The sequence below is a fragment of the Silurus meridionalis genome, chromosome 9, assembly GCF_014805685.1.
Source record: "Silurus meridionalis isolate SWU-2019-XX chromosome 9, ASM1480568v1, whole genome shotgun sequence".
Classification (NCBI taxonomy): Eukaryota; Metazoa; Chordata; class Actinopteri; order Siluriformes; family Siluridae; genus Silurus; species Silurus meridionalis.
In genome coordinates, this window is record NC_060892.1 from 16,536,654 (window position 1) to 16,564,121 (window position 27,468).

Below are 27,468 nucleotides of genomic sequence, written 5' to 3' on the forward strand. Positions count from 1 at the left end.
ACTTAAAAAATGTACAGGCCCCTTTACATACAGTAGGTCCTTTAAGACAACAAGGAAAAGGGTTAAAGAGGCGTACTTATACTATATTTACTTGTGTGTATAAAACATTTAGCCGGAAAAAAGGCAAGAATATACATCTTAAAGCCAAGAATTGCATCTTTATCCCAAGACGATAGCGATATAAATTAAAAATTTTACGTTTTGCGCAGTAGGCAAACATAGCAGATTATATGTTGTGCGATATGTTGGGATGCTGACGGGATGTACACATTGTGAGATGCCTTACTCTCACCAGCGGTTGACTGGTGTTAGAAGGCGTATTTCTTTCTGCATGTTCGGTGTTACAAAGCCCAATTTTAGCTCTTGTCTCTCTCCTTTTTATTGCCATCCCTAGACACTGAAACAGAGCACACCCTCCACTCGCAAAACAGCAATCGTCCATGCGCCCACTGCCATATCCATATATACTGTAAATATATGTATACTGTACTGTAAGTTGCTGTTTTGCTAAATTATGTACTGTAATTTAAATTATTAACAAATTGCAGTATACTACCCAATGCTGATCACCATTCTTTAAGACTACTGGGTATGCCATGTCTCAACTTTCGATGTTACAATGGGGTCATCGAAGTGCATCTACATCGTAACTCTGGGAATGCCTGTATACCACAAAAAATGTCAAGCAGTTTGGGATGTGTCAGATAGGAAGCACTAAGATCCATTAGTCTTTTTTCTTCTTGCTTATGCAACTCTTTCTCACGTGCTTGGCGTAACAGCATGTTGTTTTGTTTGAGGTATTAATAGTTTAATGTGAGCCCACAGCATCATGGATTAATTTATTGTTTTTTCTTAATCATGCACACACTCAAGCTAAAACATATCTATATCTGTCAGTGAATAAAAACAGTGTCGAACACCCCACCATTATGAAATACATTAAAATAAATTTAGTTGGAATCTATTTCTTTCTTTCTTTTTTGTTTTTTGTTTTTAAAAGGCAATTCTGACAGTAAACATGCTCCAACTAGCCTAAATATTAATTCATATATTAAAATAATGTCTTATTTGTTTGTTTTACAATCTGTGCAGAGTACAGTACTCTATGAATTTGCTTCTAATATGGAGATAAAGTCCATTTCTATAGCAGGAAATTAGAACATTTATGATGATTAACAGCAAAGATGCCAATGTAAGTCCAGTACCAGTCCTGTTTACAGGGCCCAAATTTCTCATAATATAATTATGTAAATGCTACAGAAAAACAGCTTTTTTGTATGTTGAGATCACAAGAAAACAAGAAAGAAAGAAAAATGCTTAGCCTTAGGGGTCCCGTTCTTGTAACAACTAAAAGCTGTTTGTTCAGGTCAGATCTGGCCAGTTTCACAGAGTCTGGTTTCCCTCTCCCATTCCTGTTTCATCTGTCAACAGCATGGTGGCTGATTGCACAAATACCTCACACCCACTCTTCACTCTCCTGTTTCCTGAAAAAAGTGTAGCATTCAGGTTCTTCACTGTGTTCTATACTGTTCTATACTGTATATGGTTAGAATGACTATGACTATTTGACTTGACTATGTGCTTCTAAAATATGTGAGGAGAAATTATGGCTTTACTGGTGTGGGTGATAAGTTTGCTGATTAGTCAGGTAGGGGTTCAGACTCTAATGATTAATGCACTCCTTCTCTCCTTAACACATATTAACTCATTAATATGGATTAGACTCTATGACTAGTAATCAGTTAACACCCAATCAATTTTACCGAACCAAGACAGCTAAAAAAGACCCCTAAGCCAAAATCTTGACCATAGGTTCTTGTTTAATTTTTAGTTTCTCCTTGAGTATTTTCTATAAGGACATCAGCATTAGCAATTTCTGCCAATTTATCCCAAAATAACAATTAAGTTGTTAGAAGGACAAGCTAGACATATAAACCACAGATGTATTCTCACAGTTCATTTACAATATTTACAGCTCTACAGCAGTCTACAAGTGATTTCACCTAGTTTTTGAGTTTGACGTTTAAAAGAGTTCATTCCAATTTTCTAATTTGCATGTGCGTCCATCAAATGTATATGTAAATAATTTTTTTTTTCATAATTTCTATATCTTAATGATGTCTTAAAGGTGTCCATTGATTTTTGCTAAGTACATTTGCACAAACTAGGTATTTGTCTAGTTACAATGGGCAGACAGAAATGACTGATGAAAAGATGGTGCTCTACAGTTCCCCCCCTTCATATCATCTCAGGGACTTTGCACAAATTGGAATGTGCAAAGGTTTTTCCGTCATAAGCAGTATAAATGTGCATGCTGCACATACGTTCAACAAACAACACAGACATTAAGAGCAACAAAGCTCTAACAAACTACAGCAGCCTTGCTTGCTTGGCAGCAGAAGTGGAATATGTTTCTGAACACACAATTTACAACAGCTGGTTTTGTTGACAATTAGATTTTGTTTCTCTGTGGTTTGTTAAGATTTGAGATGAGATAGAAAATGAGAAGATAGACTATACGTAGGTTGCACTGGTTTCTTTCTTTTTCTTTCTTTCTTTCTTTCTTTCTTTCTTTCTTTCTTTCTTTCTTTCTATATATATATATATATATATATATATATATATATATATATATATATATATATATATATAATTCTCAATAATTTTTTCCCCACTGTATTATGTTTTAAATAATGCTTAATTAATAAAAAAATAAAAAATGCATATGCACAGCAGTAAATAGTTCTACGATTAAGTATTTATTTCTGAATTCAGTAAACGGTTGATGTAGGAGTTTATTTGTGTGTAATTATGTAGTATGCAGTGGACATTCGAGTTTCTTTAAATTAAATACACAATATCCGGATGTTCTTTATTCGTATAATACGAACTTCTCTAACATCTGTATTTATTTTAATAAAAACGTTATTAAAAAATTAAGACTTTTTTTCTTTCTTGTCTTTATATAAACGTCACTTCCGCATGGGCGCACTCTACTTCCTGTCAGCCTCACTCTCCGCTCTCTCTTTCTCGGCTCTCTCGCGAACGCCATCATGGGTCGCATGCACGCTCCCGGGTAGGTGCTTAATTTACCCCAAAAATATAAACGTGTGTGAACACACAGAATACTGAAAACAAAAATAACCCTCTAGAGAACCGAATGGTTTCAAATTGGGGCTGAAAAGAAACTTTTAAAAGGAACATTTAGCGACACGTTTTTCTAATGGGGATGAAGCTAGTTAGCTAAGGTAATGGCCGCGCGTGCGGCTTGATGGAAAGCAGTCTGGCGCTCGTGGGCTCTCCGAATGAGCTCCGATTTTACTTTTAAATCATATAGTTGTTCGAGGAAAGTCTACAAAACAGTTTACAGATGTTATAATGGAGATACCGCGTAGATGTTAAATCTTCATATGAAACGTAGTTCGACATTTTAGCTTTTGCATGAAATAAAACGTTAGCTAGTCAGAAGAAAGCTAGCATGCATGATCTCAACCTCATGTCGATATTATGAAATAAAATGACGTTAGCTTCTCAAACATCAGTTTATCCACACGCAAGTTTGTTTGTAAATGTCGTGTTGAAAGCGTTAATTATTCACCTTGTCCTACATGTATCTCAATTTGTATATAGTTTTTTAAATTTCTTAATAAAACTTAAATACAACAGCAGAGCCGATCAGTCAACACTCAAGCATATTAACAGTATAACACCAATGTATTGTTAATATCAGAAAGTGATCATAAAAAGCAAAGGGTAAATCAAAACACGAGGAAAACATAAATGAGAACAAAAGAGGGGGTATCTCTGATTTTTGTTTATTAAAATATCAGGTTAAGTGTTTGAATGTGACCAGACAATTCTGTCTTGTTTCAGTAAGGGCTTGTCCCAGTCAGCTCTCCCATACAGACGCAGTGTCCCTACAGTAAGTACAGTACTCATCTCTCAACTTATCTCTTAAGAGATCTCTATTTTATAGATAGATTATCTTAACTTGAGTGTATCTAATATCTTACTATCCTAGGTGGATATTTGTCAGCCTATTTGGGATATAGAAATCATAACTGTTGTATACCTGCTGTTAATGGGCAGACTAATATTTTCAGCTCTTACAAGAATAATAACATGCTTAAGTTACAAAAATCTTGTAAAGGTGTTTGACTGCTGCTACTTGTAGTTAGTCACATAGCGACTTGTATTAAAAAAAAACTTTGGGTGTTAAAACATTGAGAGAAAAAGTAAAATCATTAAGAAAAGTATTATAGCATTTGTTTTAAGTTTCAAGGGTTACTTTTTTTTTTTTGCAGACTCTTGGATAGACTGTTTATAAATAATAACTAGTTGTATCACTGCCAGTTTTTTGGGAGATCTTGGGACTGTTTTAATGCAAACATTTGGGTTTATAGAAATCGAAACCTGTAAACATTGGTTGATGTGAACAGTGCGTCAAATTAAAATTCTTGTTACCGCTGTAGATTTCTGTCTCTCCTGCAACGAAGTCTTCAACCAGAACTTAAATTCATGACCTTTTCCTTCTGTTTAGTGGCTGAAGCTGACGTCTGATGATGTCAAAGAGCAGATCTTTAAGCTGGCCAAGAAGGGTCTGACCCCCTCCCAGATTGGTACGTTCCTGACTGGATTTGTGTACGTTGCATGTAGAGATCAGGTTGTGATAAGTTTTAAGGTGTATTGGAGAAAGAAAGGTCGATGGGAAGGTTAAGATTTTAAATGAAAGGGTCTACACTGAGTCTGTATGTCTGCAGAAGAAGGACTTCGATTGGCTGCAATTTGTCTAAACTGATTTGCCAGTTTAAGGTTTGAGGTGTTACTTCAGATTTTTAGCGATTAAATACTTTGATTGTTACTTTGCCCAAATCAAACGGCACATCTGATTGAAATTATGGCAGGGTGTAGTTGTTTTCATTGTTTACATCCCCTTACTTTTAATATCTTGCCTAATTGGGAATCAATGAATTTTGAATTTGAGATCAAGCATTTCACCAATTGTGTAGATTTTGTAATGATTCATGTATGCCATAAAACGCTTTAAATGCAAATGTAATATTTTTACAATTATTAGTGTAAGTTTTAATTTGTCCCCTTTTTAATTTCTCTGCTTTAAAATTTCAATATTGGCTTGAGAGTAAGTGTTGTGTGCGTGTGGCAAACAGGAGATGAATTCAGCTTGCCCACAAGATTCTGTTCCTCAGAACTGTTATAAAATTGTGAACTCACTGTTGTTTCAGGTGTGATCCTGAGGGATTCTCATGGTGTAGCTCAGGTGCGTTTCGTCACCGGCAACAAGATCCTCAGGATCCTGAAATCCAAGGGCTTGGCTCCCGATCTGCCTGAGGATCTGTACCATCTGATCAAGAAGGCTGTTGCTGTGAGGAAGCACTTGGAGAGGAACAGGAAGGTAAACAAAAAACCTTTCATGTCCTTGAATTGACCATTTATTTAAAAATAAGTGTGCTCGTTTTCTTTCCCCACAGCAAATATACAATGAAAATTATTAGATACTTACCTGTTTGTAGATTTTAATATTATGTACCATGAGACAGAATGATAAGGTTATTTCCTTTTTTTTTTTTTTATTCTTGCCACATGCTGATACTGGATACACCTTCCATCAATATTAAATAAAAATAAAAAAAACCTAATTAAAAACATTGATTTTTAATTTATTGAGCAACTACTGTACACATTCCTCTCAATTAACTGTTTCCTTATTAACGATAACAGCTACTGTTATTGAATGCTTATTAACAACTGACTTGTCAGAACCAGAATTCAATTACGTGTAGAATTGTATCTTTTTGAAGCACTGAATATCTGGAGAAAGCAATCTTGCACAGGAAAAATTAAACCTGCCAAATTTATATGTTGTACACATTTATTTTTATCCATTTTGGAGGAGTTAACCCTCTCTTTCTTCTGTATCATAATACTGGATCCTTATGAACTCTCAAACCTCCATGTTCATAACATCTTTGTAAATCATATGCAATGTCTGCAGGACAAAGACGCCAAATTCCGCCTGATTCTTGTTGAGAGCAGAATCCACAGGCTGGCTCGTTACTATAAAACCAAGAGAGTTCTCGCTCCCAACTGGAAGTAGTAAGTACAATTTATTTATTTGATATGAAAACGCACATTTCATTGTCCCACTCTTTTTCCTGTAAGATGTGAGATATTTCTGATGTGCTAGAATAAGACCTGGAGGTAAATTAGCAGTTTGGCTTGTTCATGCCGATGCTGCCAGTCCCCTTCATACAAATTTTTTTTGCACTGTAGTTTCTTCTTTCATCCTCTAATCCTCACATTGTTTTTTTTTTTTTTATCCTTAGCGAATCCTCCACGGCTTCTGCACTGGTGGCATAAATGTAAAGACTTTACACAAAATAAAGATCATTTGGATGAAGATGCATTTGTGTGCTTTTTTGTATTTTTTAATGCAAAAAAAGAAATTGCTCTTAATCCCATACATGTCACACAAACCTTTTTGTGCCTTTTTTAAAGGGAAAGCCATTGAAACACAATTTGCAGATCTGAGATGTGAACAAATTAGTTCTATATACAGAAATTAAGTGATCATTTAAACAATGAAAGGAAAGAACATTTTCACTTATATGAAATTTGAATATCAAAGTTGTTGTTACTGCCGTACAGTTTTGCAGTAGAAATTGCACGGTCGATTCTGGTGCTCATGTAAAGCTGTTTGAAACCATCTACAGTTGGATTACTGCAGTTTTGGTTGTGAGCCATTTTATTTGCATAGTATACGCTCACACTCGATGTTTATAAATATAAAGTGTAAAATGTCGAAGGTCCATGTTGAACAATGCAGTTATTTTGGTTTAACTTAAAGGGTAGATCAGGTCTGTATAGATTAAACAGGAGTAGCTGAATCATTCCTGTTCATCTGCCCCCAAAACCTGCGATAGTTCAACCTGGGTTATCCTGAGTCTGTCATTATGTCGTTATGGTTAACTAACTTTCAAGTTCTCTATCTCTTTATCTGACAGACATTAAGTGACTTATCTATGAACTTTCATAATTAGATTTTTATTTTTGCAGTGTTTTCAATAATGGACATTGTTCCAAAACAGCTGCATAGAAATAGATAATGAATATGAATTTTCAATTCGTTAATGATTCTTTAAAGTCTATTCTTAATGAGCAAATGAGTCATGAATCATAATGACATTAAGAAAAACTTACAGGAACCAGAATCAACAGTAAGTTCATACACATAATCAGTTTCATCATTGTTGATGTTATGAATAATGAAGACAAATGTCAGTGCAAAAGTTATTTAGCTTACTGTTCCTTTTTGAATGCATATTATTTACAGTGGCTTATTATCCCACTCATTATCTTACATGTTCGAGGAGCATTAACACAACTAGAAAAATGTATTGATCATTCATGGAACACTTGCGAGTTGTTGCAGTGATATTTTTATTTTCATTCATGATTTAGTAAGATTAGACCTAGATAGATTTTAAATAAACGCAATTTTAATTGAGGTACTTTAAGCACCTAAGCATAGAGCTACGCATTTAACTAAAGCTTAATGTTTTATGCAATGGGATTATCAAAATAGTTATTTTTTGTTGGTGTTTTTGGTTAAACATTTGGGTTCTTGATCATTAACACCTCCCATGACCTCTGTTTAACAGTTATTGAGTTCATTTAGTTTTTTTTTTCTCTGCTGCAGAGCAAAACGATTCAGTGAGGAGAAAATTACCTCGAGCTGAACCGTTTCATCTGTTCCTCAGAGAGACTGTTAACATTGAGTCACCTTGCTGCAGTGAGTGAGAGAGAGAATGATGGACAGAAAGAAAGGCAGGATAGACAGAAATTAATAGAGAAATAGGATGAAAAACAGAAAATACATTGTTTAAAATAAATACAAATTCAATAATCAAATTCTTAGGCATAAGAAATAAATGCAGAGAGATTCATAGAAAAGATTATTGCAGAAAGTCTGAACGAGGGAGCTGGATAGAGAGAGAAGAATGGAAAGAACATGATATGGACAGAGTGATGCAATGATAGATCAAGACAGGCAGAAAAAAAGATGGATAGAGACTGAATGAAAGGCAGAAAGTAATTGTGATATATATGGATAGTTTATATCTATATATAGATATAGATAGATAGATAGATAGATAGATAGATAGATACACACAGTGGGGCAAAAAAGTATTTAGTCAGCCACCAATTGTGCAAGTCCTTCCACTTAAAATAATGAGAGGCCTGTAATTTTCATCATAGGTACACTTCAACTATGAGAGACAAAATTTTAAAAAATATTTTTAAAGAATTTATTTGCAAATTGTGGTGGAAAATAAGTATTTGGTCACCTACAAAAAAGCAAGATTTCTGGCTCTCACAGACCTGTAATTTCTTTTTTAAAAGGCTACTCTGTCCTCCACTTGTTACCTGTATTAATGGCACCTGTTTGAACTCTTTATCAGTATAAAAGGCACCTGTCCACAACTTCAAACAGTCAGACTCCAAACTCCACTATGGCTAAGACCAAAGAGCTGTCAAAGGACACCAGAAACAAAATTGTAGACCTGCACCAGGCTGGGAAGACTGAATCTGCAGCTTGGTGTGAAGAAATCAACTGTGGGAGCAATTATTAGAAAATGGAAGACATACAAGGCCACTGATAATCTCCCTCGATCTGGGGCTCCACGCAAGATCTCACCACGTGGGGTCAAAATGATCAAAAGAACGGTGAGCAAAAATCCCAGAACCATACCTAGTGAATTACCTGCAGAGAGCTGGGACCAACATAAAGGCTACCATAAGTAACACACCATGCCACCAGGGACTCAAATCCTGCAGTGCCAGACGTGTCCCCCTGCTTAAGCCAGTACATGCCCGGGCCCGTCTGAAGTTTGCTGGAGAGCATTTGGATGATCTAGAAGAGGACTGGAAGAATGTCATATGATCAGATGAAACCAAAATAGAACATTTTGGTAAAAACGCAACTTGTCGTGTTTGGAGAAGAAAGAATGCTTAGTTGCATACCTACTGTGAAGCATGGGGGTGGAAACATGCTTTGGGGCTGTTTTTCTGCAAAGGGTCCAAGACGACTGAACCGTGTAAAGGAAAGAGTGAATGGGGCCAAGTATCTTGAGATTTTGAGTAAAAACCTCTTTTCATCAGCAAGAGCATGAAAGATGAAAGAGCATATCTACTGCAGACAGGAAGAGACTAGACAAGCTGATCAGGAAGGCCAGCTCTGTCCTGGGGATTCCCCTGGACACTGTACAGGAGGTGGGAGAAAGGAGGATGGTAACAAAACTATCATCATTGCTGGAGAACGCCTCCCACCCCCTGTATGAAACCGTTACATCGCTGAGCAGCTCTTTTAGTAACAGACTAATACATCCCAAGTGTCTGAAGGAGCGATACAGAAGGTCTTTTCTCCCTGCTGCCATTAGACTATACAACCAAAGCTGTTCCCAGTAAAACCAGTCACCAACATACAACACTGCTATTACTTTTTAAGATGTGCAATAACTTTATCTGTGTGAAATATTATTAAACAAATCAGGTACAATATTATGTGCAATATTACCAGCAATTTACGTGAAATACTACCTCAAAACATGACTTAAAAAGCGTACTTTTGTTTTTTTTTCCTATTTGTATTATTACATTGTACTGTATATATACTGGTATTGTAGTATATGTATATTATTTTTAGATATTTGCATTTATTTTTATTTCTTTGTTATTATTATTATTATTATTGTTATTATTTATTTTTATTTCTGTTTTTTATTTTTTTGTATATTCTTCTTTTTTTTATATATATTTGCATCTATTTTTATTTCTTTGTCTTGCTGCTGTAACATAGAAATTTCCCCACTGTGGGACGAATAAAGGTTTATCTTATCTTATCTTATCTTATCTTATGAAACGTGGCTGGGTCTTTCAGCATGACAATGATCCCAAACACACCGCCCGGACAACGAAGGAGTTGCTTCGTAAAAAAACATTTCAAGGTCCTGGAGTGGCCTAGCCAGTCTCCAGATCTCAACCCCATAGAAAATCTTTGGAGGAAGTTAAAAATCCGTGTTGCCCAAAACATCACTGCTCTAGAGGAGATCTGCATGGAGGAATGGGCCAAACTACCAGCATCAGTGTGTAAAAACCTTGTGGAGACTTACAGAAAATCTCTGTCATTGCCAACAAAGGGTATATAACAAAGTATTAAGATGAACTTTTGTTATTGACCAAATATTTATTTTCCATCATAATTTGCAAATAAATTCTTTAAAAATCCAACAATGTGATTTTCTGGAATTTATTTTCTCATTTTGTCTCTCATAGTTGAAGTGTACCTATGATGAAAATTACAGGCCTCTCATCTTTTAAAGTGGGAGAACTTGCACAATTGGTGGCTGACTAAATACTTTTTTGCCCCACTGTATATATATTAGAGACAGAATGATGGACAGAATGTAATGAGCAGTGTGACTGAAGGATAATTTGATGGATGAAAGGAAGCAATTAAAGGAACACAGGAGAGAGGAGTGTTAAGAGGATGATGTGATGGACAAAGTTATAATTAAACTGCAAATTCACCTTCATTGTTGCACTCATTGCTCTGATATAAGGTTTGCTGTGACTCAGTGTTCTGCTGTCAATCACACACACGGACACTCTCCTGTCGACCTTCGGTCACATGAAAAAAAACTTTTTTTTAAATATTGCTGTCATATCTTGCTTCAAAAAACCTTTGATTTTATTTAATGGCATTAGGAAACTATCCTGAATGTTACAGCAAAGAAATATCTGTATAATGTGATAAAAAAATAAAAATAAAACATAAGTTTCCTTTATTATTGTTCAGCATCCACTGAGCAAGTTCCTGCTTATATTATAGCAGCTATAAACATCCATTCCCACAGTTACTTATTTCATGAACTAATTTCACTACTGCCTACATCCAGTCAAAAGTCACACACCTTCTCCTTTAGTTACACACCTTCTCTTATTACTTTTTCATCATTGTACATTAATACTAAATACATCCAAACTGTGAAAGAACACAGTTCTTTTATATATATATATATATATATATATATATATATATATATATATATATATATATATATATGTACCGTATATATATACCTTATATATATAATATATTATTATTATTATTATTTATCATTATTTATTTATTTTTTTCTATTTTTGATTGTTGATAACAACTTTGCACACTATTGGCATTCCCTCAGCCTCATTAACTGGTCACCTGGAATGGTTTTTCCAGCTTTTCCTCCACTCTCTCCAGTCAAACTTATCCCAGACCATCTCAACCTTATTTAATGGGTTAAGTTTCGACTTACTGTATCTAATGTCCGTTCCAATCACACATTCCTTGTGTTTCTTGGTCTCTTTGCTAATTGTTCTTTCAAAGTACAACCCCAATTCCAAAAAAGTTGGGACATGTGCAAAATGTTAATAAAAACAGAATGCAATGATTTGCTAAAAAAAAAAAAAGAAAAAACTCAAATGTTTAAACTGAGAATATATACAAAATCATTATAAATTTAATGGAAAAAGTTGAAATAAGGCCATGTTTACCACTGTGTAGTTTTCTGTCTGAAATGGTTTCTGCAAGACCAACATTTCCAGGACTCCTTGTTATTCCCTACACTGAAGATTGTTTTAAAAGTTTTTAATGATGTTGGCTGTATGTTTAAGGTCGTTGTCCTGCTGCAGAATAACTTTGGGTCCAGTCAGACACCTCCCTAAGGGAATTGCATGATGGATAAGTATCTGGCTGTATTTCTCAGTATTGAGGACACTATTAATCCTGACCAAATCTCCAACTCTATTTGCAGAAATGCAGCCAAAAAGTAGCAAAGAACCCTCCTCCACTGTTTCCTGCAGACACTCATTATTGTATTATTTTATTGTTATATTGCTCTCCATCCCTTCAGAAAACAACTTGCCTCCTGCAACAGCCAAATATTAAATGTAAACACTTTCACTCATCAGTCAAGAGCACCTGCTGCCATTTTTCTGCAGCCCAGTTCATGCATAGTTGAGTCACATAGCCTTGTTTCCATGTCTGGAGAGTTGATAGGTATATAACCCACTGGTTTCCACCAGTTTTTTTTTTTTACTGATGGCACAAATGCTTCTGGTGTTATCTGTTCCACTTTAAAGTGCGTCAGAACAACAGGGGGCATGCCAACAAAAGAATTTTTTTTTCTTCAGAAGGGACTGAGCACTTAAATATTTATACTGCTCAGAGGCGTTTAATGTGGAGTGCACCGGATCCTGACAAGGCTAAACACAGGTGTAAAATGAACCTGAGAAACATTTATACTTAAGGAGAAAGGAAGCAAAAAGAAGCACATCTGTGCAGAGAATGATGGAAGCAAAACATAAATGCTTCTGCCAAAGTGTGTTGCATCAAAGTGTGAGTAAATGATAAACCTGAATCTCTATCCTGCTAGTATTGATGAAGATAAATTGACATCAGTGTGCATCACAAATATTTACAGCCAGCATCAGAACATTGGAATACTGCTATGTGATGCATAGTAAGCATCAATTTAAATATTGTGTTTCTCGAGTCATTGAGATAACAGATTAAACACAAATAGTTGGAATTATCATAAAAATTTTATCATATGAGACTTTTATCTGTATAAACCAATACTTCGAATAGGTTTTTTATTTTATTTAATTTTATCTGTTTGTACATCCAGATTTCTGCACCAAACAGCTAAAATGTTGTTTAGTCTGACCAGAAGTTATTTCTAAAAAATTCTAATTTTGTCCGTTGAATTGTAAGTTCATCACTAAGGCTGAATAGTGTGGGTGCCAATATGTACATACAATAATGAATATAATAAATAATGCTATTTTAACATGAATTCTACTCATACAGGTAAGCTGTGTACAGGTTTTTGCTAAATTCAAGAACAGAAAGCATGAACAAAGAATTTACACTCATTACAGTCAGTTTAGAGAGCTATAAAACTGAAATAAAGATCATATTTAAAATATTATTTATTATGTTATATTAAAAATATTTAAATAGTACTATATTTATTATCAGTCTATAGATACTACTGTTAGTACTACTGGTACTTTAACTAACACTGGTTCTGCTACTATGAATACCATTGCTAATACTACTTTTACTATAAATACTACTACTGTTGATACTACCACTACTTTTATAACTACTACTACTACTACTATTATTATTATTACTACTACTTCTTCTTCTTCTTCTTTTGGCTGCTCCCATTAGGGGTTGCCACAGCGGATCATCCGTCTCCATACCACCCTGTCCTCTACATCTGCCTCTTTCACACCAACTACCTGCATGTCTTCCCTCACCACATCCATAAACCTCCTCCTTGGCCTTCCTCTTTCACTCTTACCTGGTGGCTCCATCCTCAGCCTTCTTCTACCAGTATAACTCATGTCCCTCCTCTGCACATGTCCAAACCATCTCAATCTCGCCTCCCTCACCTTGTCACCAAAATGTCCTACATGGGCTGTCCCTCTAATAAACTAATTTCTAATCTTGTCCATCCTCGTCACTCCCAACGAAAACCTTAACATCTTCAGCTCTGCTACCTCCAGCTCCGCCTCCAGTCTTTTACTTAATGCCACTGTCTCTAAACCATACAACATCGCAGGTCTCACCACAGTCCTATAAACTTTCCCTTTCATTCTTGCAGATACCCTACTATCACAAATCACTCCTGTCACTCTTCTCCACACACTCCACCGTGCTTGCACTCTTTTCTTCACTTCCCTAACACACTTTACTTCCCTAACATCATCATCACTGTACCTCGCAACATCGTATATCTGCTACAAATGAACATTCGGTGCAACCCAGATGAGGATAGGTTCCCTCTTGAGTCTGGTTTCTCTCAAGGTTTCTTCCTTATGCCATCTCAGGGGTTTTTTCCTTGCCACAGTCGCCACCGGCTTGCTCATCGGGGACAAACTTACCTATAAAGAACATATTCACTTTTAATCACCACATTATCTGTGTAAAGCTGCTTTGAGACAATGTTCATTGTTAAAAGCGCTATACAAATAAAAATGAATTGAATTGAATTGAATATCCTGCACCACCCTCACATACTTCTCTGACACACCTGACTTCCTCATACAATACCACAACTCCTCTCTTGGCATCCTGTCGTATGCTTTCTCTAAATGTCAAGTCAAGTCAAGTCAAGTTTATTTCTATAGCGCTTTTCACAACAGACATTGTCTCAACGCAGCTTTACAGAAATCAACAGTCAAGGTGAATGGTGTGTATTTATCCCTGATGAGCAAACCGTGTCGACTGTGGCAAGGAAAAACTCCCTTAGATGTTATGAGGAAGAAACCTTGAGAGGAACCAGACTCAAAAGGGGAACCCATCCTCATTTGGGTGACATCAAGAGTTTGATCATAAATCTTTCAATAATACAGAACATTGGAGAGAGAGAACTAACATGAGTACTGGAGTATAAGATTATAAGTAAATGTTCTTTCTACAGTCTTTGGTATAAAAGTAGGAGCTACTGAGCTCAACATTTGTGATCATCACAGATCCAGCAACAGTTTCTCCATGCCAGAGCCTTTAAACACTCCAGGAGGTCCAATGTCAAAACTCCTCACATGTAGTGGGATCCAACTGGCACTGGTACGTCTCTAGATGGTGCAGGATGTTTGCGAGTTCGGCATCTACTTCTTTAAAGCCCATAATCTTCACGAGGTGGGACGTGATTGGAGCTGGCCAAACCTCAGGAAGCCTCGGGATGGGGAGAAAAAGTGAAGCAGTGGAGAGCAATTAGCGTAGCTGCTGTTCATGATATTAATAGCACAAGTTGATAATGTGCATGTGATCAGATGTTCTGGAGCACAAGGTTATGATGTGTGATGTGTGTTATGTGTAGGCTTTGCTAAAAAGATATGTTTTTAATCTGCACTTAAACTGGGTGAGTGTGTCTGAACCCCGAACACTGTCAGGAAGACTATTCCAAAGTTTGGGAGCTAAATGTGAAATAATCTACCGCCTTTAGTGAACTTTGCTATTCTAGGAACTACTAGAAGCCCAGAGTTTTGAGATCTCAGGGAGCGTGACGGATTGTAGCGTGTTAAAAAACTGGAGAGATACATGGGAGCCAAACCATTTAGTGCTTTATAAGTGAGTAGCAGTAGTTTGTAGTCTATTCGAAACTTAACAGGAAGCCAATGTAGGGCGATAAGATTGGGGTTATGTGATCATATTTTCTTGACCTTGTAAGAACTCTTGCTGCCGCATTCTAAACTAACTAAAGCTTGTTTATTAATGATGCAGGACATCCACCTAGTAATGCATTACAGTAGTCTATTCTGAAGGTCATAAACGCATGGATGAGCTTCTCTGCATCGGCTATAGACAACATATTTCTTAGTTTAGAAATATTTCTAAGGTGAAAGAAGGCTGTTTTTGTAACTTGGTTGATATGATTTTTAAAAGATAAGTTGCTGTCTAAAATAACTCCCAGGTCTTTTACTGTTGAATTAGTGGTTACAGAACATCCGTCTAAATGCAGGTTGAGATGCTAGAGCTTCTGTATACTAGTTTTTGGGCTGATGAGCAAAATCTCTGTCTTATCAGAATTTAAAAGTAGAAAGTTATGGGTCATCCAATCTCTTATTTCCTTAACACACTCAGTTATCCGAGTTAATTGAGCTGTATCGCCTGGTTTAGATGAGATATATAGTTGGGTATCATCAGCATAACAATGAAAGCTAATTCCATGCCTTCTAATAATATTTCCTAAGGGAAGCATGTATATTGTGAAGAGCAGGGGTCCTAGAACTGAACCTTGTGGCACGCCATAGTTCACTAGCATTAGCCTGAATAGCTCTCCATTTAAATCTACGAAATGGTAACGATTGGACAGGTAGGATTTAAACCAGCTTAATGCCTGTCGCTGAATGCCGATGTAATTCTGTAAGCGATCTAGGAGAAGATCCTGATCTATATTGTCGAACGCAGCACTAAGATCTAGTAAAACTAACAGCGAGATGAAGCCTTGGTCTGAAGCTAAAAACAGGTCATTAGTGATTTTAACTAGGGCAGTTTCTGTGCTATGATGGGGCCTAAAACCTGACTGAAACTCTTCAAAGATATTGTTCTCTTGCAAGTGGGAACATAACTGGGCAGGGACAATCTTTTCTAAAATCTTAGACATAAATGGAAAATTTGAAATTGGACCAGATTAGGTTTTCCACAAAATCCACAAATACGCAATGCAATTCCTTCTGTCCTTCTCTATACTTCTCCATCAACATTCTCAAAGAAAATAAGGTATCTGTGGTGCTCTTCCTCAGCATGAAACCATACTGTTGCTCACAGATGGTCACCCCTTCTCTCAGCCTGGCTTCCACTACTCTTTCCCATAACTTCATGGTGTGACTGATCAACTTTATTCCCCTGTAGTTACTGCAGGTCTGCACATCTTCCTTATTTTAAAGATCGGTACCAGCACACTCCTTCTCCATTCCTCAGGCATCCTCTCACCTTCCAGAATCTTGTTAAACAATCTGGTTAAAAACTCCACTGCCATCTCTCCTAAACATCTCCATGCTTCTACCGGTGTGTCATCTGGTCCAACCTACTTTCCACTTTTCATCCTCTTAATCGCTGCTCTCACTTACTCCTTACTAATCATATCCACTTCCTGCTTCACCAACTCCACACCACCCAACCTTCTCTATCTCTCATTTTCCTCATTCATCAGCTGCTCAAAATACTCCCTCCACCTTCTCAACACACTCTCAACACCTCTCATACAGCTCCTCATATGCCTTTTCCTTGGCTTTCGCCACATCCCTATTTACTTGCTGCTGCATCTCCTTGTACTCCTGCCTACTTTTCTCATCACTCTGTCGATCCAAATTCTGTTTTGCCAACCTCTTTCTCCTTATGCTCTCCTGCACTTCCTCATTCCACCACCACGTCTCTTTATCTTCCTTTCTATTTCCAGATGTCACACCAAGTACTTTTCTAGCTGCCTCCCTCATCACTCCTGCAGTAGTTGCCCAATCATCCAGCACCTCTTCACCACCACCGAGCCTCTGTCTGACCTCTTCCCTGAACCTCACACTACAGTCTTCCTCCTTTAGTTTCCACCATCTTATTCTTCTCTTAGTCCTCCTCTTCTTTTTCACCTCCGAAACCATCCTACAGACCACCATCCGATGCTGTTTAGCTGCACTGTCCCCTGCCAGCACCTTACAGTCTCCAATCTCCTTCAGGTTGCATCTCCTACATAGAACATAGTCCACCGGTGTGCACCTTCCTCCACTCTTATACGTCACCCTATGATCTTCCTTCTTCTTAAAATACGTATTCACCACTGCCATTTCCATCCTTTTAGCAAAATCTACAACCATCTGCCCTTCCATATTCCCATTCTTAAATCCATACCTACCCATCACCTCCTCATCACCTCTGTTCCCTTCACCTACATGCCCATTAAAGTCTGCCCCAATCACCAATCGTTCTTTCCTAGGTACACCATCTACCACTTCATCTAATTCACTCCAGAATCTTTACTTCTCCTCCATCTCACAACCCACTTGTGGAGCATAGGCACTGATGACATTTATCATCATCCCTTCAACTTCCAGCTTCACGTTCATCACCCTATCAGAAACTCTCTTCACCTCCACTACACTTTTACTGTACTCTTCCTTCAGAATCACCCCTACACCATTTCTCTTTCCATCCACACCATGGTAGAACAGTTTGAACCCACCTCTAATGTTCCTGGCCTTAATCCCTTTCCACTTGGTCTCCTGAACACACAACATATCTACCTTTCTTCTCTCCATCATGTCAGCTACCTCTCTCCCTTTACTCATCATAGTACCAACATTTATAGTACCAACCAGAACCGCCACTCTCCTACACTTCTCCCTTCCCTGCTGTCTCTGTAGACATCTTCTTCCTCTCCTTCTCCTCCTTCGGCCAACAATAGCCCAATTTTCACCGGTACCCTGTTGGCCAACGATACCTGTGGCGGTCGTTGGTAACCCGGGCCTTGATCAATCCTTTATGAAATTCTTATTTTTGATCCGCATATTTGATTTGGCACGTTTTACGCTGGATGCCCTTCCTAACGCAACCCTCCCCATTTATCCGGGCTTGGGACCGGCACTAAGTGTGCACTGTCTTGTGCCTCCCTAATGGCTGGGTTTATGGCTACTACTACTACCAGATATTCTCCTATTGCTACTCCTTATATTATTACTACTACTATTACTATTACTATTAAACAGTACTACTACTTTTATTATTACTACTTATACAACTTTAAATTTAATTTTATAATTCAAAATGCTAACAAAATATTTGAATAATAAATTGGGCAGAATCATTTTTTAAACGCTGGATCAGCTCTTTTTACCTTTTATTCCAATGATCCTCCGCTAGGAGGCGCTAATTCACACTTCAAACAACTCCAACAGAACATCAATGCAGAGGATTCGGAGTTTTCCATCCAGTGTGGAATTATTCAATCTACAATATGCAACGTGCAGAATAAAGTCTTGCATTAAGTGTTGGGGGAAAAGTAGCCCCGCCCCCTGCTTGTAACTTTAACCAATCATAATTGGTCATGCTAAATGATTAGTGAGGACTTTATCATGTTAGAAGGAGTGGATGGAGGTGTAGCTTGGTGTACTGTGGGTTTGTTATTAACAGGTTTAAGCTTAAGTTTGAACCCATTAGACAACTCAGAACCAATGAGTGATTATAATTATTGATAAATGAACGCCGTGTTTGAATTTGAGTCGTTTTCTTTATTGCTAATCCATTTACTTACCCCCCCACCCCCATCCAACACAACACCATACCCCCCACCCCAGGAGTTTGCGCTTCCCCTTTAACTGGAGCAGAGAAGAATGAAAGAAGAGTGAAGCGGGATCATGGCGGCTTCTCTCGGCCGGGACACTCTACCTGACCACTGGTCTTATGGAGTGTGCAGAGATGGACGGGTGTTTTTCATCAAGTGAGCCAATTCCCCTATGGATCGTCTGTTTCTCTCTTTTTGAAGGACCGTGTGTATGCTTATACGCATTTCGCGTCGATCTAGTAGCTTAACAGGTGTGTGTGTGTGTGTGTGTGTGCGCGCGCGCGCGTGCGTGCGTGTGTTTCCTTTCGTTTTCCAGCGACCAAACTCGCAGTACCACTTGGCTCCATCCCCGCACTGGAGAACCTGTCAACTCGGGGCACATGATCCGATCAGGTAAGAAACATCCAGAGGTCCTGGATCTCCGAATCAACTCAAACTTCCACTCTTTAGCCTCTCAATCACTTCATTAACTCGTTCATGATGAGAAGAAATTAGGAATGCGGCTTGTTTTTGATGAGGAACACTTCAAAGTGAAACAGTGCAAAGATTCTAAACATACAAACAACTACAAAAACATCAAAGGCATCACTCGAGTAAAATAGTGTGTGCGCGCGCGTGTGTGTGTATGCGCGCGTCCGCTTAAACTCTATGCAGCCTGCAAGATATGTGTATTTTTTTTCTCGTGCAGATTTACCGCGGGGATGGGAGGAAGGTTTCACAGCAGAAGGCGCGAGCTTTTTCATCAAGTAAGAGCTGTTTAGCCTGTATTTTGCGCTGTGTGTGTGTGTGTGTGTGTATAGGGTGTGTGTGCTTGTAGAAGTAGAGCTGCATTGCTTTCTGCATCAGCGCCTCCTGCCAGGTCCTGATTGAGGAAGGAGCAGTGGAGATGCAGATGCAGGGACGGGATTTACTGCACTGGAGGTCACACAGACTCTGCAGTATTTGTCATATGTGTACACGTTCCTTAGCCATCATTACACCAGAAATGCAGCTAAAATGTGCTTTATTATAACCTGTAGGGAATCAGGAAAGCAGGACTTGATCCAGCTTTATGATTAAGGTTTGAGTGATATGAACAAAATATGGTATCACTGTGTTTTTAATTATATGATACATGAGCCAGCATAAGCAGAAGGTTAAAAAAAAATCCTATATAACTGATTCCAATGATACTTGCATTGAAAGACTACAAGAAATCACAGACAAGGACAAATCCATATAATAAGCGAAATGTGAATCAGCTGCTTGAATCAGTTTGGTACAGCTTCACTTCCTGTTTGGCAGCTTTGCTGTCGGATTTCTTGGCCCATTACACGTGATTTCTTTGGAAATTCTTTTGATAATATTTTTTTTTTGTGGCTGACTATGGAAAATATGTATTTGGTGATGTTTGGAGAACATTTTAGAAGAAGCAAAAAATCTTTTTTGGACAAAATCCAAAAGGTCATAGGTTGTGTTGAACTTGTCTTGACAAAGGGAATCCAGGGAAAAAGTTATATCTAGAGGTCGACCCATATGGGGTTTTCTCTGGCCGATGCTGATATTTAGATATACCGAAAATTGCTTAAATTAAACATTTATTAAACAACACAAACCTCTCCAATCAGTGCACTTGTTATGTTTTGGACCCCTAAACTACAGCTGGATGAAGACTCACTAACAGTATAGTTCCAAAAGGTTACTTATTCTCTCTTCAAACGTTATTCTCATTCTCTCTTCAAAAATAGCATCATATTAAACCAAAGATATATAAGACTAGAATAAAAAAACGAATGAAAAGAACTTGAAGCCCGGGACACTCCAAGCTGACGGTCGGCCTTCAGGGAATGTCGGTCAGCTTTAGTTTTTTCCTGTGCCATTGGCTCCAGTTGGAGGGCCTCAGCTAATAAGCATATTCCAAATTAGACACTAATTTGACCCTGGGGTGTAAAAACTAGGCCTAGTTTTGATAAAAAGCTTCCAGATTAGTCTGCCAAATTTGACCACGTTTTACCAGACAGGATGCCATGCACTGTACATACTTTTCAGTAGAAGAAAAGGTAGAATAACAGTGGGTTGCCTATGGACCTTCTGTGCTTGACTCCCTAATGATTTAGAAGTGGGCATCATTGTGCAGCTCCAGGTTTGATGCTAATGTCCAAACATGCATGTTCTCTGGTTTCCTCCAACCTCCCAAAAATATTCTGGTAACTCTAAATTGACCATACGTATGAAAGAGCATGTCTGTGTGTGTGTGTGTGTGTGTGTGTGTGTGTGTCTGTTTGGTGTCCTATGATCAACATGCTTCCCATCCAGGCAATATTCACATCTCATGCTCAGTGTTTTTCCCAGGATAGACATAAAATCCATGTGACCTGACAAGAATAAAGATATCGATTTGTTGATTTCAGGGTGCATGAGTAAGATCATCACTAACATGCAACAAACAACTTGGTTGTCCCCTCGTTATTATCAGGTGGCCGTGGCCCACAGCATAACAACAGCATGGGGTTTATAAAGACATAATTAACACGTGTGTCAAAATATAAAAAATATCCAGTTTTTATAAAAAAAAAATAAAGGTCATGCACCATGCTTAATTGTTACTGCATCCATGTGGTTATAATAATAATAATAATAATAATAATAATAATAATTATTATTATTATTATTCATTGTTGTTTTGGTACTGATTCAAACTTCTGGTTATATAGATAGTAAGAATGTATCGAGGGTCCAGTTGAGGGCCATAGAATGATTGTAAACTTCATTCCTTTTGTTTTTTTCTTGTGCGTCCCCTCAAAAACTGTAGAATTTAATAAACATTTCTATTTGCAGTTTCTTAAACAAATCAGGGTCTCAAACTCATGCATGTATTGAACCATCATCTTCTGTTCCACTGTTACTATAATATCATTCATAGCAATTTCTTTATTCTCTGTATCTTTAATATGAAATGAATAGATATTTATAAAGACATTTATAAAATAATATACTCTGTCTCATAAACCACAGATTATCCATACAACAATCATACAGCAGATCATACTTATACTATTTATGCTCATGCTTCAAGTTTGCGCTCAAGGTCAAGTCGCTGTTTTTCAACCTGAAAGCAGGAAAGTTAAAAATTAACTCTGTTGATAATCTCGTGACACGGAAATGTGCATGAAGAATGAATGTGCAACATTCAAACTAAATATTTACTGTGTTGCATAGAAGTGCTATTCTGTGTCAAGGAAAAAAAACCTCAGGATTTTACTTTATTTATAAATGGAAAAGGGAAGTGTAACTGAGCTAAGAAAAACTTGCTGTTTCCTCTGTTATATTATTATTATATTATATTATATTTATATTTAAGCCCATGGACAACCTCAAAATGGCTAATAGTGTTGAAAAGGATGAGACGCAGCTGGTGAAAAGTGACAGGGCAGTTTGCTTTTCGAAGAAGGAAAGAACTACAATCTTAAAGGAAACAGTCTGTTTAGGAGTTGAGTATTAAAAGCTAAATCTGTGGAACTTTAGCTATTTGAAGAATGCGGCTGCTTTTTTTCCTTTTTTTTTTTGAGCACTATAAGCCAGGTCAAAACTTTCCTTTTTAGTGTTTGCTAACACCATGTTTGTATTTGAACTCCATTTATATAGTCATGGAGACACTTTCTATTATATATATATATATATATATATATATATATATATATATATATATATATATATATATATATATATATATAGGTTTATGGAAGGAGTCTCAAGTGTTGTTGAATTTTTTGTCTTAATTTCAAGAGAGAAAAAGAGAAGCTGGTAATGAAACCATTTTTTATGGCTGCTATATTGTAACTTGTTGAAAGGAACTAACATTAAGAGTACCTATAAATGTATAATATCTTTATGTGTCTAATATCTTTCTTCTTCTTCTTCTTCTTTCGGCTGCTCCCATTAGGGGTCGCCACAGCGGATCATCCGTCTCCATACCACCCTGTCCTCTACATCTGCCTCTTTCACACCAACTACCTGCATGTCTTCCTCACCACATTCATGAACCTCCTTCTTGGCCTTCCTCTTTTCCTCCTACCTGGTGGCTCCATCCTCAGCATTCTCCTACCAATATAATTCATGTCCCTCCTCTGCACATGTCCAAACCATCTCAATCTCGCCTCCCTCACCTTGTCACCAAAACATCCTACATGCGCTGTCCCTCTAATAAACTCATTTCTAATCTTATCCATCCTCGTCACTCCCAACGAAAACCTCAACATCTTCAGCTCTGCTACCTCCAGCTCCACCTCCTGTCTTTTACTCAATGCCACTGTCTCTAAACCATACAACATCGCAGGTCTCACCACAGTCCTATAAACTTTCCTTTCAATTTTGCAGATACCCTACTATCACAAATCACTCCTGTCACTCTTCTCCACCCACTCCACCCTGCCTGCACTCTTTTCTTTACTTCTCTAACACACTCTCCATTACTTTGCACTGTTGACCCCAGGTACCTGAATTCCTCCACCTTCCGAAGCTCTTCTCCCTGCAACCGCACCACTCCACTGCCCTCCCTCTCATTCACACACATGTATTCTGTCTTACTCCTACTGAGTTTCATTCCCCTTCTCTCCAGCGCATATCTCCACCTCTCCAGGCTCTTCTCAACCTGCTCCCTACTCTCACAACAAATCACAATATCATCCGCAAACATCATAGTCCAGGGAGACTCCTGTCTGACCTCGTCCGTCAACCTGTCCATCACCACTGCAAACAGGAAAGGGCTCAGGGCCGATCCTTGATGCAGTCCAACCTTCACCCTAAACCAGTCTGTCATACCTACTGCACACTTCACTGCCGTCACACTGTCCTCATACATGTCCTGCACCACCCTCACATACTGCTCTGACACACCTGACTTCCTCATACAATACCACAACTCCTCTCTTGGCACCCTGTCGACGCCTTCTCTAAATCCACAAATACACAATGCAATTCCTTCTGTCCTTCTCTATACTTCTCCATCAACATTCTCAAAGCAAATAAGGCATCTGTGGTGCTCTTCCTCGGCATGAAACCATACTGTTGCTCACAGATGGTCACCTCTTCTCTCAGCCTGGCTTCCACTACTCTTTCCCATAACTTCATGGTGTGACTGATCAACTTAATACCCCTGTAGTTACTGCAGGTCTGCACATCTCCTTTATGCTTAAAGATCGGTACCAGCACACTCTTCTCCATTCCTCAGGCATCTTCTCACCTTCCAAAATCCTGTTAAACAATCTGGTCAAAACCCACTGCCATCTCTCCTAAACATCTCCACGCTTCTACCGGTATGTCATCTGGTCCAACCGACTTTCCACTCTTCATCCTCTTAATCGCTGCTCTCACTTCCTCCTTACTAATCCTATCTACATCCTGCTTCACCAACTCCACATCATCCAACCTTCTCTCTCTGATTTTCCTCATTCATCAGCTGCTCAAAATACTCCTCCACCTTCTCAACACACTCTCCTCACTAGTCAACACATTTCCTCTCCATCCTTTACTGCTCTAACTTGCAGTACATCCTTTCCAGCTCGGTCCTCTGCCTGGCCAATCGGTACAAATCCTTTTCTCCTTCCTTAGTGTCCAACCTCTCATACAGCTCCTCATATGCCTTTTCCTTGGCTTTCGCCACATCCTCTTAGCCTGCTGCCGCATCTCCTTGTACTCCTGCCTACTTTTCTCATCACTCTGTCTATCCCACTTCTGTTTTGCCAACCTCTTTCTCCTTATGCTCTCCTGCACTTCCTCATTCCACCACCACGTCTCCTTGTCTTCCTTTCTATTTCCAGATGTCACACCAAGTACTTTTCTAGCTGCCTCCTCATCACTCCTGCAGTAGTTGCCCAATCATCCAACACCTCCTTAACACCACTGAGCCTCTCTGACCTCTTCCCTGAACCTCACACTACACTCTTCCTCCTTCAGTTTCCACCATCTTATTCTTCTTTCAGTCCTCACTCTCCTCCTCTTCTTCTTCGCCTCCAAAACCATCCTACAGACCACCATCCTATGCTGTCTAGTCTGGCCTTACTCCCTTTCCACTTGGTCTCCTGAACACACAGCATATCTACCTTTCTCCTCTCCATCATATCAGCTACTTCTCTCCCTTTACCCGTCATAGTACCAACATTTAAAGTACCAACCCGAACCTCCACTCTCCTACACTGCTCCTTCCCCTGCCGTCTCCGTAGACGTCTTCCTCCTCTCCTTTTCCTCCTTCGGCCAACAGTAGCCCAATTTCCACCGGTACCCTGTCGGCTAACGATACCTGTGGCGGTCGTTGTTAACCCGGGCCTCGACCGATCCGGTATGAAATTCTCATTTGTGATCCGCATATTTGATTTGGCACATGTTTTACGCTGGATGCCCTTCCTAACGCAACCCTCCCCATTTACCCGGGCTTGGGACCGGCACTAAGAATGCACTGGCTTGTGCCTCCCTAATGGCTGGGTTTGTCTAATATCTTTAATAAATGAAAAAAAGAAATGTAATTGCTGTGCTATAAAAGGAAAGACACTTTGTTTTGCGCAGTTATAGGAAAAATACTGAACATTGTTGTGTGAGCAATAACTCCTCTTCATCACACATCTCTGTTGAATGCTTTCCTATAAAAACACACCCTGTCATTTTTTATTCCTCACTAAATTTGTCCCTGATCTCCAAAACTAGGTAATGAAGAAACCCATTTGAGCAATTTTAAACTGCTGTTGCGTAAATAACGCGATGCAGAAAACGGCTCTGTAATGATCCCTCACGTATCTTTGTATCAAACAGATCAACAGATCAGTTGACTTGCAGTTGATGAAAAAGTAAAATAAGCTAGCAAGACAAGCAGTATTTGCATTATTTGCATATTCTTGTTTGTGGAAGGATCTCAAAATGTTTGTACGTTGGCCTTTAGAAAAACATTATTTTACCTTTTATACAGAGCATTACAGGAATGTAAAAAAAAATTAGGAGAAAAGAAAAAAAAAACATTATATATATATATATATATATATATATATATATATATATATATATATATATATATATATATATAAAAATATAAAACTATGCTGTTATTTCTGTAAAATACAAAACGTTTTCTGCTTTCCCTCCATCTTTCTGTATGTTGTCTCTGTACTGTCCTGTCCTGTTTGCTCAGTTGGATGTAGGCGATCATGTGACTATAAATTTACGAGTGCAGAGATATATGGCACCATCACATTCACAATCAAGTTCACACCAAAGTCACTCTGACTGTCTTCGTTAAATGAAAAAGAAACAGAGACATCATCTGTGTCCTCTGGAGCATCGGGATGTCCTTCACGTCTTGACCACTGAGACTGAGAGTTTGGTTATTTAATCTATAATTTCAGAAGTCCTGAAGTTATTAATAACAGCAGCAGGGTTGTTTTTGTGCTGCATGCTTGTGTAATGTGTTAAAGAATGAGCTTTTGGTTCAGCACCTGTGCCCCCAGTGACATTGCTTTTCATTTCATACAGCACCAGCATTAATCACACACCGACATCCTTCGCTAATGTAACGCATATGAGCGAATTCCTCCTCCGCCTGTCGCTGCAGTGCCCCAGACGAGTAGGCGAGAAGGTGAGGAGGCGAAAAGGGTTTTTTAAATGTGGGTTATTCTCTCTGTTTGCTTTGGAGAGGTCCCTCGAGCCCTTTTCAGAGAACACACATGAGACACAAGAGCTCTTAAGTAGCAGGACGTGTGAAATGTTCTGTCTCAATCTTTGCTTAGCTTAAAAAATGTTTAGTTTTTATGTCTGGATTTTATTCAGAATGAACACAAAATGAAATGAATTAATAATATAGTCCAGATGTTTTTATTTATCTTATATTGGGTTCATATTAGAGATTAGAATAGATAAAAGTAAATGAAAGAATGAACATGAAACAATGGACACTGGATAAAAGGAACATTCTTTGCCTTTTTATTGCCTTCTTGAGTTTTTGCTAAAAATTATGTAAAATCATCATTTTTTGCTCATCAGTCCAGGACAAGTTAATGCCAGAAAAGTAAAAGTCAAGCATTGGAAGTGTTTCAGCAGGTGGGTGATAATAAGACGAGTTATAATGGTATAAGTTTTTACATTTTGCCTCTGATCACCATCACTGTACCCCACAACATCGTCTTTCTGTAATAAATAGACATTCGGTGCAAATCAGATGAGGATGAGGTTCCCTCTTGAGTCTGGTTCCTCTCAAGGTTTCTTCCTTATGCTGGTTGTTCGTTATGTTCATTGCTAAAAGCGCAATACAAATAAAAATGAATTGAATTGAATTGAATTGAGTTATCAGGTAAACTCTCAGCAATCCCCTGTGCGGCAAACACAGGCCTACAACATCCAGAACTCATACACACTTTCAAGCTCCCATTCACTCAGCTACACACATACACTCACACCAGGTATTTAAACGTAAATTATTTTTGTACAAAAAAGTATACACTCTGAATCAAGGCCAAGCCTGGTTATTACTATTTTTGATTCTGATGTGACGACTGCTAGTTTGTGTTGTTTGATGATGGCCTGATCTATTGTATAT

General features: G+C 38.1%; 2 protein-coding genes and 1 non-coding gene across 13 annotated transcripts in view; all 3 read left to right on the forward strand.

Annotated features, from left to right (window-relative positions):
- The first annotated feature begins 2,966 nt into the window (after nucleotides 1-2,966).
- rps13 (ribosomal protein S13) lies at nucleotides 2,967-6,418 on the forward strand. Its single transcript, XM_046856720.1, has 6 exons — nucleotides 2,967-3,076; nucleotides 3,874-3,922; nucleotides 4,541-4,619; nucleotides 5,244-5,413; nucleotides 6,014-6,114; nucleotides 6,345-6,418. The coding sequence occupies exons 1-6, from the start codon at nucleotides 3,054-3,056 to the stop codon at nucleotides 6,376-6,378; spliced, it is 456 nt and encodes a 151-aa protein (XP_046712676.1). The 5' UTR covers nucleotides 2,967-3,053; the 3' UTR covers nucleotides 6,379-6,418.
- Nucleotides 6,145-6,275, forward strand: LOC124391757. Its single transcript, XR_006927044.1, has one exon. It is a non-coding gene; the product is annotated as a small nucleolar RNA SNORA19 (small nucleolar RNA).
- A 12,492-nt stretch (nucleotides 6,419-18,910) lies between the features above and the next one.
- The window catches only part of plekha7b (pleckstrin homology domain containing, family A member 7b), a 114,849-nt gene continuing 106,291 nt past the window's right edge, over nucleotides 18,911-27,468 (forward strand). For all 11 annotated transcript variants that reach the window (XM_046857334.1, XM_046857337.1, XM_046857340.1 and 8 more), the window contains exons 1-3: nucleotides 18,911-19,067; nucleotides 19,228-19,304; nucleotides 19,600-19,657. In XM_046857334.1, the coding sequence (XP_046713290.1) occupies nucleotides 18,985-19,067; nucleotides 19,228-19,304; nucleotides 19,600-19,657 (218 nt within the window). In that variant the 5' untranslated portion in view covers nucleotides 18,911-18,984. The remainder of the gene's footprint in view (nucleotides 19,068-19,227; nucleotides 19,305-19,599; nucleotides 19,658-27,468) is intronic.